This window comes from Protopterus annectens, chromosome 7.part0, assembly GCF_019279795.1.
Source record: "Protopterus annectens isolate FY-2018-M chromosome 7.part0, PAN1.0, whole genome shotgun sequence".
NCBI lineage: Eukaryota > Metazoa > Chordata > Ceratodontiformes > Protopteridae > Protopterus > Protopterus annectens.
In genome coordinates this window covers 376,565,553-376,580,192 of record NC_056739.1, presented here as the reverse complement: position 1 = coordinate 376,580,192, position 14,640 = coordinate 376,565,553, and the positions used below count along the sequence as shown (strand labels likewise).

At 43.6% G+C, this 14,640-nt stretch overlaps 1 protein-coding gene across 1 annotated transcript in view; it reads right to left on the bottom strand.

Moving 5' to 3' along the window:
- The window catches only part of LOC122805959 (suppressor of tumorigenicity 7 protein homolog), a 538,611-nt gene that overhangs the window by 162,231 nt on the left and 361,740 nt on the right, over positions 1–14,640 (bottom strand). The window contains exon 6 of the mRNA XM_044076199.1: positions 7,642–7,720. Within this exon, the coding sequence (XP_043932134.1) occupies positions 7,642–7,720 (79 nt within the window). The remainder of the gene's footprint in view (positions 1–7,641; positions 7,721–14,640) is intronic.

Below are 14,640 nucleotides of genomic sequence, written 5' to 3'. Positions count from 1 at the left end.
CCCTGATCAGAGGAGGGGGAATGTTCCTCCACTCTGGGCCTTTTGTCCGGTGGGGGCTGAGAACCTCTGATAAGAGTAATTAAATCCTCAGCCATTTTAAGCATCTGTTTCTTAGGCATGGGGCCTGGAGATGGGCCCTGTGTAGCTGGTCTCTTAGAGTGCATGGTTGCTTTAGACTTTGTGAAAGCCTTGATGGAGAAAGAACAGGAAGGTCTGAAGACACCTTGAGTGGAGGTGGACCTGTCCACATTCTGAGTTTCAACACCAAGAGTGGCTTCAGTATCTGTAGTCGGGGTGTGGGCCGAGGAGCCTGCGACCTCGGGCACAGGAGACACCGCCAAAGAAGTGTCGTCGGAAGTCAGGGGCTGCGTAGGCGCCTCGCTGAGAACCGGACCACGTGTAGTCGGCTTTGGCGTGGTGTCGGTAGAGGCCGCGGACCTCGTGTGTCGGTCCTTGTCTTTGCGTTTTTTAGACATAATCGGAGTCGGAGTATCCGACGACATAGTATAGTTAAATACTTTCCCAAAATAATGCTGGGCGAACTCCGCTCGACGCTTAATAGTGCATTTGTTGAAAGTAGCACAAAAGCGACAGACCGAGACGTCGTGGTCTGGGCCTAAACAAGGTATACAGAGGGAATGGAAATCCTTATGCGTTATTTGCTTCCCACAAGAAATACAATTATTAACTTTGTCTGACATCGGTCTGAAGCAAGAAAAGTTTCCCCAACGGGGTACTTAGCTTTTAAGAAGACTTCGGTTTCCAATTTTTCGTAATCTCAGGAGCTGGCCGACCGGCACTTGCGAACTGCTTCTGCTTCGGGCACCGCGCGACAAGAAAGACTGAAGAAAATGGCGTCGGCTGGTTCCTTTATACCCCTGTCGCACTGACGTCAGGGAAGAAGTGACGACAACCGACGCCGGACCTAGACTTTGGAATTCGGCCGACCGAGGACCCGCCTGACGGCAGGAGAACCCATCTGTTATGACTGCAGCTGTATGCACGATGAACATCAGCCAAACTTACAATTTTAACAGTAATAAAACACACACACACACACACACACACACACACACACACACACACACACACACACTATCAACAATGGCCCAAAGAACAAAGGTCAACACTAGCTAATGAATATATAAGAGATAATGCAGATAATTAACTAGGCCAAAACACGAGGCCACTAACACTATACTAAACTATGCTAAATAACACACGATGGGAAAAGGGGAGCTTGTAAGAAGCGACAAAGTACTACTAACAACTGTACTAATGGAACAATAAAAAACATTTTTAGAATAACTTGCAAAAACACGCTTTTTAGATGAAAAACTGGCTCGAGCAAAACTGGAACCCCTGATCTGTGCCGCGGCAAACTAGATCTGGGGTAATTCCAGCAGTGCATCATGGAATAAGGGGCTTGGTCTCGAGCAACGGGAAAACCTTGAGCTTTACAAATGGCCATACCGGAGCTGATGGATCAGCTCTGAACCCACAGTAAAGAATGAATGGCGAGATTGAACAACTTCACATTGAAGGTTTCCACAGCCATAAGTGCTTGTAACTCAGACACTCTTCTAGCTGAAGTGATGGCCAGAAGCAATGCTGTTTTCCAAAAGAGGAATTTTAATTCTGCTGATGCTGCAGGCTCAAAAAGGGGGGGGGAGCTTTTACAGTACAAAGTTAAGGTCCGAAGCAGGGGCAGGTGCTCTCCTTGGTGGCCTTAAGTTGTTTACCCCTCTCAGGAACTGTTTGATAAGAGGGTGCGAGAAGAGAGGTGGCTCAGTGTTGTAATGAGCTGAAATGGTTGAGGCATGTATCTTAACTGAAGAGAAGGACAGGCCTTTGTGGAGTAGATCTGCTAAGTAATCCAAGATTAAAGGCAGGGAGGGCAGAGTTGTGTCTCTCTGCTTTAGACAGACTCCAGGAGCAGTACCTTTTCCACTTACCCACATAGGATTTTCTTGTACTGGGTCTTCTGGCTTCAAGAATGACGTCCAGCACCTGTTTGCTTAGGGTTGCTGGGGGAGGATTCAAGGGATAAACCAGGCTGCAAAATTTAGGGTTTGCAGTTGCGGATGCAAAATCTGTCCCTCCTGCTGAGAGAGTAGGGTAGGGTTCTGGTGTAGGTGTCAGTGTGGCCCCGATGTCAGGCTACGCAGGAGTGGGTACCAGTGCTGGTGTGGCCAGTCCGGGGCAATCAGAATTGTCCTTGGTCTGTCCTGTCTTATTCTGAGTAATACTCTTGAGAGAAGGGCAGAGGTGGGAAGACATAAATTGAGAGATTTGCCCACTGAAAAGATAGGGCATCCACCATCCAGGCCCTGCTGTGAGGGTTCCTGGTGCAGAATTTGCCGCCTCCTGCAATCACCAGCTCAGCAAAGAGGTCCAACTCTGGGGTCCCCCATTTCTGAATCAGAAGGCTGAAGATGCTGGGCTCTAATTGCCACTCGTGGGTCTAGGAGATTTCTGTTCAAGTCATCTGCCAGTAAATTTTGTTTCCCTGGCAGGAACTGAGCTTTCAGATGGACTTGCATGTCCAAGGCTGTGTTTCACAGGGCTATGGCTAACCAGCAGAGTGGGTAAGAATGGGTTCCCCCCTGCTTGTTGATGTACCACATAACTGTGGTGTTGTTTATTTTTATTAGTAGTTGTCCTGGAGAAAGTAGGATCTGAAAGCTGTCAGGGCATTCTGCACAGCTAGCATCTCTTTTTGGTTGATGTGCAGATGAATATGACTTGGGCTCCAGTGATCCTGAATGCATTTGCCATTCATGTGTGCTCCCCGGGCATAGTCTGGTGAGTCTATGGTTAGGGTTTGGGTGGCGTGGGGTTGAGTAAAGGGCAGTCCCTTGTTGTGGTTGCATGCTGCTGCCCACCAAATAAACTCTGTCCTTAGACAGGGTATGATAGGAATGACTGTTTCCAGGTCCTGAGAATGTTGGCACCAAAGACTTTTCAAGTACTATTGAAGTTTCCTCATATGCAGTCTGGCATATGGAATTAACAGGATCCATGAGTTCATAAAACCCTAGGGCCTGCAGTATTTTCCTTGCGGATTGCTGAGTTCTGGTGGCCATTTGTTTGAAATAGGCTGTCAGATAGACTTGTTTTTCTGAAGTGAGGAATGCCATCTGGGATGCTGTGTTCAAGCTTACTCCCAGGAATACAATCTTTTTGACTGGTCACTAGTTTTGATTTCTTTTCGTTGATGGTGTACCCCAGGGATGTGAGAAGGTTTTTTTTAAAAATGTCAGGTGCTGCAACAGCAATTTCTGACTGTCCACCTGAATCAGGCAGTCCAAGTACGGGTAAATTTGGAAATTTCTCTGCCTACAGTAAGCAATGGCTGAAGCCAGGCATTTTGTGAATACTCTGGGAGCAGTTGATAAGCCAAAGGGAAGTTTCAAGAAATGATCATGGATAGCTCCGGCCCTTAAACATAGATATTTCCTGCATGACTCACTTATAGGGATGTGCAGATAGGCTTTTTTTTTTTTTTTTTTTGTTTAAGTCTAGGGTGATTAACCAGGCATCCTTGGCTAGCATAGGTAGAAGCTGTTGCAGGGTAAGCATTCTGAATTTTGTTACCACCAGGAAGTTGTTGAGAACTGAAAGCTCCAGGCTTGGGCGTCAAGAGTCCTCTTTTCTGGGTACCAGGAAAAGTCTGGAATAGAATCCTTGCCCTATCTGTTCCGCTGGAACCGGTTGAATAGCCCTGATAGAGATCAGAGATAGGACTTGGTTTTGTGCCTCTGCCCACTGGTTTGGAGGAAGGTCTGGGAACCCTTTTGGGATTGGCAGAGAATGGAAGTGGAATCTGTACCCCTGGGATACAATGTTGAGGACTTATCGGTCTTTTGTGATGGACATCCAGTTTTTTGCATGAAGGGCAAGTTTTCCTCCTAGGGGCACGAGCAATTGGGCAGAGGTAAGGAGTGGATTAGAGAAGTTATTGCGAGTTCTTTCTACAGGGAGGTGACTTACCACCCCCTATTTTGGGGGTGGGAGCACTCCATTGCTTAGATCTCTGCATACCCAGAGACTGTAGTCTGGGTGGTCTGTTTCTCCTGGGTCTACTTTGAGATGGCCTGGAGGGGGCTGGAAAGGACCAGTGTTTTGAGTGACAATGCCTACTGAATCTAGGAGGTTGTACTTGTAAGAATTCTTTAACTGTCTGCATAGATTTAGCATTTTCTTCCATCTTTTTAAGAACCTCTTCTGCTTTGGTGATAAGCAAACTGTCCTTGTTCAAAAGAGCGTCTAGTAACTTTGATTTGACATGGTCTGGCAAGGTCTGCTCCTTAAGCTAAGCAAGCCTTCTCAGTACAGAACCAGTGACTGCTGCCCTGCAAGATGCTTCTAGGGCATCAAAGCCACACTGCAATGTATGCTTGGTGACTTGGCTGGCAGAGTGCATAAGCTCCTGCAATTCTTTATTTTCTGCACAGTCTGGAAAGGTTGCTACTTTTTGCTTAATAAGTTCCATAATCTGTTGCTAGTACTTCAGCATGTGAAACTGACAATTCAATACCCTAATGGCAAGAGTTGCAGAGGTATATACTTTCTTATTCCCATCTGTCCAAAGCGGCAGGATTCCTGGCTGTAGTTACCTTGATACCTTTAGGCCCCTGGGAAATGATCTCTGGGTCAGCAGTAGGATTTCTGAAAAGAAATTTGAGAGAGTCAGGTACTCTGTTGTACCTGCCTGGTTTCCTAGGGGCAGGGGGCAAAGCATCAGGAGTAAAACTGGATTCCATAGGCATCAACGACTTCCAGGACTGGGGGTATTGCTAAAGGCCTGTGCTGTGGCAAATCTAGAGGATAGTCTTGGCATTCCCAGTGGAAATGCTCTCTTAACATATGTAAGGTTTCACCAAAAGAAATATCCTCTAGAGGGGAGGTAGAGGGAACAGATTTCCTCTGCATCTGAATCCTCATAAGCAGATAAGGGCATGTCTTCATAATCAGATACCTCAGAGTCATCGGACTCTTGGGTCTGTTGAAGCTGCTGGGGACCGGTCTCTTTTTCTCTTAGCAGGGGAAGGCTGACTTCCCCTAATCAGCATAATAAGATCTTCTTCTGCCATTCTAAGCATTTGACGCTGTGGCAAGGGAGCAGGTGCATGCGCTTTGGTCATCAGTTTTCTAGGTGTAGCGTGTACTCTTGGCCTAAGAAACTCTGTAGTTTTAGAAAGAAATGAAGTCGTCGGTTTGAGTCGAACATCAGTAGTGCGAAGAACTGCCTCAGAAGCTGGTGCCTGCTCAGCAGCTCTGGACTCATCCAAGGTAGAGAAATCCGCAGGTTCCATAGTCGAAGAAGAGTTTTGCGGCATACCAGACTCCGAACGGGTCTCGGTAGAGGCCTGCAAATCCACTGAAGCTGGCATCAGGGGCTGCAAAAGCGCCTCACTGAGTACCGGCAAACTGGTGACTGGCTTAACAGAAGCATCGGCAGTGGCTTTGGACCTGTGCTGTCTGTCTTTATCCTTACATTTTTTCGGAATATCAGTAGTCGGATAGCTTAACGAAAGCCATTTTAGAATATGGAGATCGAGAACGGAATCATTTAGCGACAATGAGAGCCCGATGACGAATGGTTTGGGCATTAAACAAGGCACAAAACTGACAGTGAGGTATGTCGTGGTCTGGGCCTAAACAGGTGACACAGTAAGAATGAAAATCTCAGTGTGGTATTTGGTTTCCACAGGCAAGACAACTGTTAACTTTTTCTGACATCAGTTAGAACAAGAAAAAAAGGATCCCCAACAGGGTACTTAGCTTTAGAAGACTTCAGGATGACTCAATTCGTAAACGAAAACTCAGGTAGCGGCTGACCAGCACTTGCAAACTGCTTCTGCTTTGAGCTCCTCGGCAAGAAAGACTGATGTAATGGCATCGGCTGCCTGTTTTTATACCCCTGACGACTTAACGTCAGTCTTGGAGCGACAGCATCCGACGGAGAAATACTAAGTCTCCGGCATTCATGCCGACTGAGGGCTACCTGCAGGCAGATAACACAAGTGTGATGACTGCAACACTGAAACACAAAGAACATCAGTGGGGATGGGGGAATTTATTCTTTTCCACTATACATGTGGAAAAACTGTATGAATGTATAGCTATATGTATCCACACATTTACATACATACACACACAGAAATTTATATATAGACTCACATACATATATACACACAAACACAATAGCAACCCTGCTAAATGTTTTTGTCCCTTTTATATCTTCTATATGAGGGGTCATTTCCTACTTTCTTACCCAGTCTCTGTATTACCACAAACAAATGTAAGAATACCAACAACACATTTTTCTTCACTTGGGATCCTTTCATTGTTGTACTTCACATCTGGTTCTCAAGCCCTGCTTTATCCAGAACACCATTCTGGGGGCCACATCACATTTATACAATTTGTTTACTAGACTTTAAAGCAATACTGCTTGAAATGGTCTGTGGTGTTGGGGTAGAGGACTACAGCCCTAATTATAAGACTTGGTGACTTAAGTATGACTAGCGGCTTAGGAGTTAAGACACTAGCAGGGGAAGATGGAAATTCACTTCATGGGGGGGGGGGGGGGGCTGTGCACCCAGGGATGTTTGCATGTTCAATAGAGTTTCCTTGGTTGGAAGGTCCTTCTGTAGGTGGACAGCGTGTCCATCTGACACCAGTCATTTGTGGAAGTGAGGGGTGATGCAGTGCAAAGGCCCACCGCATGACCCATCCAAACACCATCACAGAGCAAGTGCAAAAGGGAGGATTTACAAGAAAAAAATGCTTGCTTAGTGATGACCCCCTCTCTGTCAATCCTCAACATTGGGAGAGTGAATAAACTGGGTGATTGGACAGGTACGGGATGACCATCAGCAGGCAATTGGGGAAAATATCCTTAAAAAAATAACATATTAAGTGCTTGCTAGCACAGGCACCCAATCAAAAAGTCCACACCGCCTCTCTGCTTGTCTGATTTGGTCATGTTACTAAAATGTATAACTGGACTAGCCCATCATAATCCTTCAAGAGTGAATTTATCTAAACTTGGGTTTTGTGACCTACTAGTGTCAATCCTTTCCTTCAAAAGATATCTCATTACTGATCCTCACCTTAATAAGGATGAAGTGAGAAGTTAATTATTTCTGGTATCAGACCTGCTTCCACTTGTAAGCTCATGACTCACATCTGTCATTCTCCAGTAAGCAGGCATTCTATTACCCTTCCAACAATTTACTGAAAAGGCTGGTTAATGTTGTCATAGTTTCTCCCTTAGGTTTTTGACAAAACATGTATTGTAAGAATGGTACACAGAGATGACAGGTACAACATATATAAGTAAAACGTAACAATCCCCATCTCCTTACAATAAAGCAAAGTTCTTCAAGGTAGAGAACTGGACCTGTGGTTGAAAGCTTCCAACAAAGTAATGGTCTACTGCACAGGGTAATCATGGGTGAAAGAAGGTCAAAAGTATCCTAACCAGAAACGGTGCATTTTCAGAAATTATTTTAAGCATATACTTCTGTCATGGGCTATAAACAAAATTATGACAAGAAACAAATCAGCCTGCGGTTAAAATAGCATCTTTTCTTGAACAACTTTTTTGAGTGAGAGCATTTCAAAACTTACTCGTAATTCTGCTGCAGGGCTTGATGTGCTGCCTTTATTCGGGCTTCAGGATTTCTCTCCCGCCATGCCTTCTGCATTGCTGTAGAAAGCCACAACATTTAAAACAATGAAAAATAACTGTCTGCTTCAAATTACTGAATTTATAGCCTAGACTTGACACTTAATCTCTCCCTCTCTCTTTTTTGAGTGAGACAACAACTCCATGAGCAAGCCAGAAATATGGCAAAAGAATCCTAGAAGCTAAACTACCTTTACAATAAGAAAAAATAAAAAAAGCACTTCCATTCACGTTTTCAAATTACCTTATATTTGCAGCAAGCAAGTTTTGATGCGTTTTCAATGTCAATATCGGGGAAAGGGGCTCAATAATAAGCACATGGAACAGCTGAATGGCACACCAGTTTTGCAAAGCGGGCCCCTACCAGTATATAACATTATATTAATAACGTACAATGAGAGAACTGTGCATAGATGATGAGTGGCTCTGATTCAAAATAAATCGGCAAACATATTGAGAGACTCTTGTTTCGCTGTATGTTTGCTCATATTTGCTAACTGGGATAGAACACTGTGTAAACATGGACACTTTACCAGGCTCTCCCAAGGTGAAAAATAACACAATACAAGACAGAACAAACAGAATGCAAAAATTATTTACAAGCCTTAATACATCATAAGAGTTGTGCAATGGGCATGTTGAGCAGTGTACAGAAATTATAAATGATATTAACAAAGGTAATTGTATTTACACATGCATTGAAAACAATTTATACAAAGGCAGCCTGATCACAGTAACTGTATGAAGACAGTTTGGTCTGATTGCCATCAGACTATGTTACATCCCTTGTGCTGAAGCATTTGCTTTTAACTTACTTAAAGATGCATGCTCATTCCCAAAGTTCAAGAAAGAGAGGGTGTAACTTAATTGTTTGGGGACAGATTCACAGATTTGCAGGGCTGAGAAGGAGTTGGAGGAGTGCTCATTCTGTTTTACATTTGGTAAATGGTGTGGCCAAGTCTGGAGCTGGTGGAGGAAAAGGATCAGAGGCTGTATGAAGGGTGTCTTTCTGGGGGTCTACTTGATAAAAAGGGGAAGGATTTCATATTTCATCATCTTTCGGCTTTTCTCGTTAGGGGTCGCCACAGCAGATCACCTCTTTCCATTTCTTCCTATCCTTTGCATCTTGCTCTGTCACACCAACCGCCTGCATGTCCTCTCTCACCACGTCCATAAACCTTATCTTAGGCCTTCCTCTTTTCCTCTTACCTGGCAGCTCCATCCTTAGCATCTTTTTCCCAATATACCCAGCATCCCTCTTCAGCACATGTCCAAACCAACGCAATCTCGCCTCTTGCTTCGTCTCCAAACTGTCCAACATGAGCTGACCCTCTAATATACTGATTCCTAATCCTATCCATCCTAGTCACACCGAGTGCAAATCTTAACATCTTTAACTCTGCCACATCCAGCTCTGACTCCTGCCTTTTTGTCAATGCCACTGTCTCCAACCCATATAACATAGCTGGTCTCACTACCCTCTTGTAGACCTTCCCTTTCCCTCTTACTGGTACCCGTCTGTCACAAATCACTCCTGACACTCTTCTCCACCCATTCCACCCTGCCTGTACTCTCTTCTTCACCTCTCTTCCACATTCACCATTACTCTAAACTGTTGATCCCAAGTACTTAAACTCGTCCACCTTTACCAACTCTACTCCCTGCATCCTCACCATTCCTCTACCCTCCCTCTCATTTACACACATATATTCTGCTTAGCCCTGCTGACCTTCATTCCTCTGCTCTCTAGAGCATATCTCCACCTCTCCAGAGTCTCTTCAACCCGATTCCTACTCTCACTACAGATCACAATGTCATCTGCAAACATCATAGTCCACTGGGCCTCCTGTCTGATCTCATCTGCCAACCTGTCCATCACCACTGCAAATAAGAAAGGACTCAGAGCTGATCCTTGATGTAATCCCACCTCCCCCTTAAATGGATCTGTCACTCCCACTGCAGTCCTCACCACTGTCACACTACCCTCGTACATATCCTGTACCACTCTTACATACTTCTCTGCCACTCCCGACTTCCTCATACAATACCACAACTCTTCTCTAGGCACCCTGTCATATGCTTTCTCCAAGTCTACAAAGACACAATGCAACTCCTTCTGACCTTCTATGTATTTCTCCAATAACACTCTCAGAGCAAACATTGCATCTGTAGTGCTCTTTCCTGGCATGAAACCATACTGCTGATCACTAATCATCACCTCCCTTCTTAACCTAGCTTCTACTACTCTTTCCCATAACTTCAAGCTGTGACTGATCAATTTTATCCCTCTGTAGTTACTGCAGCTCTGCACATCACCCTTATTCTTAAAGATAGGTACCAAAACACTTTCTCCACTCCTCAGGCATCCTCTGACTTTCCAAAATGTCATTAAACAATCTAGTTAAAAATTCCACTGCCATTTCTCCTAAGCACCTCCATGCTTCCATTGGTATGTAATCTGGGCAAACAGTCTTTCCATTCTTCATCCTCTTCATAGCTGTCCTTACTTCCTCCTTGCTAATCTGTTTCACTTCCTGATTCACTATCCCCACATCATCCAACCTTCTCTCTCTCATTCTCTTCATTTATCAGCCTCTCAAAATACTCTTTCCATCTACTCAACACACTCTCCTCTCTTGTGAGTACCTTTCCCTCACTATCCTTTATCACCCTTACTTGCTGCACATCTTTCCCAGCTCTGTCCCTCTGTCTAGCCAATCGGTACAGGTCCTTTTCTCCCTCTTTAGTGTCCAATCTCTCATACAACTCTCCATACGCCCTATCCTTAGCTTTCGCCACCTCTCTCTTTGCCATGCGCCTCATCTCCTTATACTCGTCTACTTTCTTCATCTCTTTGACAATCCCACTTCTTCTTCGCCAGCCTCTTCCTCTGTATACTCTCCTGTACCTTCCTCATTCCACCACAAGGTCTCCTTGTCCTCCTTCCTCTGTCCAGATGGCACACCAAGCACCTTTCTAGCAGTCTCCCTTACTAGTTCTGCTGTAGTTACCCAGCTATTTGGTAACTCTCCACTGCCTCTCAGTGCCTATCTTAACTCTTCCCTAAACTCCACTTCAAATCATGGATCTGAGACAGAGGGTGATTCAGGGTACATTGTCAGTCATTTGGCTTTATTTAGGGTGCAGCAATAATATTCTTCTCTGTGGAAAGAGTTATAAACCTGCATATGTTTTATGGTGTGTACTAGGGATATATATATTTTTCAGAAAGAGGCAATAATTGGGAGGACATATTCTAGCTATGGGAAGAAGAGGACACCATTGCCTATAGCAGGCCTAATTTATGGGAAAAGGAAGTGGAAATTTTTCCTGGCCTAGAAAACATGCATAAATTACACTTTGATTATTTGGATGTGGTATTACAAATTGAGTAAGGACTCAAACCAGACATAAATTATCTCTGCAAATACGAAAGTTCTCTATAATTTCATCAACATCAAGCATGAGGTGCCAACTACAGGAGTTTTGAGTTTTTAAGAGTATTCTGAACAGCGTGTTTGTTTTTTTTTTTTTTTTTTAAGGTCTAGAAGGAATAAGGGATGAATAATCCACTGAGTCAGATGTGCGAGGTCTTCGATGTCTAAGGAGAAGGGGTCTGACTTGCAGATGACTACATTATCTGCATAAAGTCAGTTAAGCAAGCTTGGGATGTCAAAATGAAGTTTGTTAAACAGAACTGGTGACATGAATGACGCTTATGGGACTACTTTCCTGAAGAGACCGGAATTGGAGACAGTGGAGTCAAGTTGTACTGCAAAAAAATCTACAGGACAGGAATTTTTGGAACCATCGTGAAGCTTGAGGGCTGATGGCCACTTTTGCAGGGAGTTCAGAAGGACAGCGTGGCCTACACAGTGCCAAAGGTATTTGTTAAGTATATGAAATTTGTTCCTGTTAGGTTATCCTTGCCTATATTTTGCAGAATATTACTGAGTAAATTGTATATGTATGGAATTAAATACCACACTCAGAATTTCTCTGCTCAACTTCTGATTGATAATCTTGTCTCAGATATTGACACATTCTTATGTTGTACTCTTTCAACACTTGCTGCACCCACAAATAATTCTTCTACAGCTCTGTTCCATCATATGCATTCATTTTTGCTACAAATATTTATTACATTTTACACACTTTAGCAAAATGATTCCTTTGATAAAGTTTCTACAGACATGACTGAAAGCAAGCCATTTTATCACGAGCAGAATTGCACCTCATGTAGACCTTAATGAAAGGCTTTTCAAACTTATCAAGTGATTACTAAATCTTAAATACTTTAATACATCTATTCTCACAAACAATTTTACATGGCCATAATTCCTTTGTCAGCACTTTCAATGAAGATGAGGTCACTTGTCTAAATCTACAATCACTTTAATGCTGTATTCAACTCCTGTTGCAGTCTTGCCTCTTGTTTAACTATTCTGAATGGCACATTAATGAATCATGCAGCTGAGCAAACCTAGCCTCTGAATTAACTCTTTCAATAACAAGCCACAATACTTCCCATGGGACCTTGTGTTTCAGGAAGAGCAAATGACAGACATCTCAGAAATTCTGTTCCAGTTAAGGATTAATTCAAAAACCTGGATTAACAATATTCGAGTTTTAGACATCTAAACTGCCATGCAAAGACCGATTTCATGGATGCTTTTTCTAAATCCACATATGAAAGATATTATTTGATGTGTTAAATTTGACATCATTTCACATTTGTTACATGAAAGTACGTAATAATGAGGAGATGAGCTACCGAATCAAATGGCTTTATTTTCAGACAGCGTAACACTGAACTGTGAACGAGGTCAAATGCTTTGTATACTGGAATGCTGAACAATTCTGAGGGCATTAATTATCTAAAGATGTGTACGTATGTATATATCTATGTATGTGTATGCAGTAAACCTTCACTTCTACTTGCACCTATTCCAGGATACCCTGGATCTGCTGGTCTACAGCTTCCCATTTTCATCAACAGTCCCTTGTGGTGCATCAACACCAACTCACAACAGAAAAGCTGACAAATCTTCTCAAAAACACCTGACTTGTCTCCTTTTTTTCACTGCAACAACCTTTCCTTTTTCACTTGAACACTTCCCAGATTAAAATATGCTGACTGCATGTTATGTTGTACTGTTCCCTTCTTACAAAGAGCATATCTAATGTCTAAAGACCTTATTTTGTTGCTGTCTGCCAATAACCCTTTGCAAGCTGCAAAAAAGTACAGTTTTGTACCTACCATAAATGTAGATGTCCGATAGGTATGCATCTGCAGTCATCACATATGGGTTGTCCTGCCTCAGGCAGCCCTTCGGTCGGCCGGATTCCAAAGTCTGGGTCTGGCCTCAGCTGATGTCGCACTTTCCCCGACGTCAGAGCGTCTGGGGTATAAAAGCATCAGCCGACGCCATCTTCCTCAGTTTTTCTTGCCCCAGATGCCAGGTGCCTTCTAGAAAGGCTAAATTTGGAGGAATGCAATAAAATTCCAAACATTTGCAGAAAAATATATACATATATATATATATATACATACAAACAAATACACCATAATAGATTCCCCCAGCTAGCTAATAGAGGGGTAAGCACCCTAGGAATACCACAGAGGGGAAGGAGGGAGGGTAAACCTGACTGCAGATGCATACCTATCGGACATCTACATTTATGGTAGGTACAAAACTGTACTATGTCCTTCAAGGATGCATCTGCAGTCATCACATATGGGTAGAATACCATAGCCAATCTGGGGGTGGAGGTACTAAGTAAAGGATGGTGTAGTTAAGATACCCTGCAGGACTGCCGTAGCAAAACCTGCTCTGGATCTGGAGTATAAAGGTAGATTGTAATGCTTGGCAAATGTATGCACGGAGCTCCATGTAGCAGCTTCTAAAATGTCCTTGGTAGCCACCCCTCTTAGAAAGGCTGTGGTGGTGGCTGTGGCTCTCGTGGAATGAGGTCTAATGTTAGCTGGCACAGTTTTTCCATGAAAGGAGTAACAAAAACGAATGCAATTTCCTATCCATTTTGAAATTGTCTGTTTGGAAATTGCTTTTCCTTGGGCCCCAGCAGCATATGCTACAAACAACTGGTCAGTCTTTCTGTAACTTTTAGTTCTGTCCAAGTAGTAGCGCAATTGTCTGTGTATGTCCAGGGTGTGCAGAAGTTTCTCCCCTTTATTTTGTGGTTGTGGGAAGAATGTAGGCAAGTGAATAGCTTGGTTCAAAGATACCCTGGATACCACCTTTGGCATAAATGTAGGATTGGTCCTCAAAGAAACTCTGTCCTGATGAAAGATAAGAAATGGCTGCACTGCCATTAAAGCTTGTAACTCAGATACTCTTCTTGCTGAGGTTATGGCCAGAAGGAAGGCAGTTTTCCAAGACAGAAACTGTAGATCTGCCGATGCTGCTGGTTCAAAGGGAGGAAGTGTTAGTTTTTCCAACACAAAGTTAAGGTCCCAGGTAGGTAGAGGCGGTTTCCTTGGAGGATTGATGTTTTTGATTCCTCTTAGAAACTGTCTTAGGAGAGGATGAGAGAAGACAGGTGGATTAACATTGTATTCTGCTGAAATTGCTGAGGCATGTATCTTAATGGAAGAGTAAGACAGGCCATTGTGGAACAATTCTGCCAAATATTCCAGTATATGTGCCATGTTCATCAGTGTCACATCTAGGCCCTTTGTTGTGTTCCAAGTGTGAAATCTTTTCCATTTTGCTGAATATGCCTTCCTAGTGGAAGGCCGGCGAGCTTCCATAATAATATCCTTCACTCTCTGGGATAGGTTATCCTGAGGAGGAGTCATGGTATTCTCCAGGCAGTTAGCTGCAAGGTTTTCAGGTTGGAATGCAGAGTCTTGAAACTGTGCTGCGTCAGTAGAAGTGGCCATAGGGGGAGAGGCCACGGTTTCGTCTGTGACATGCTCT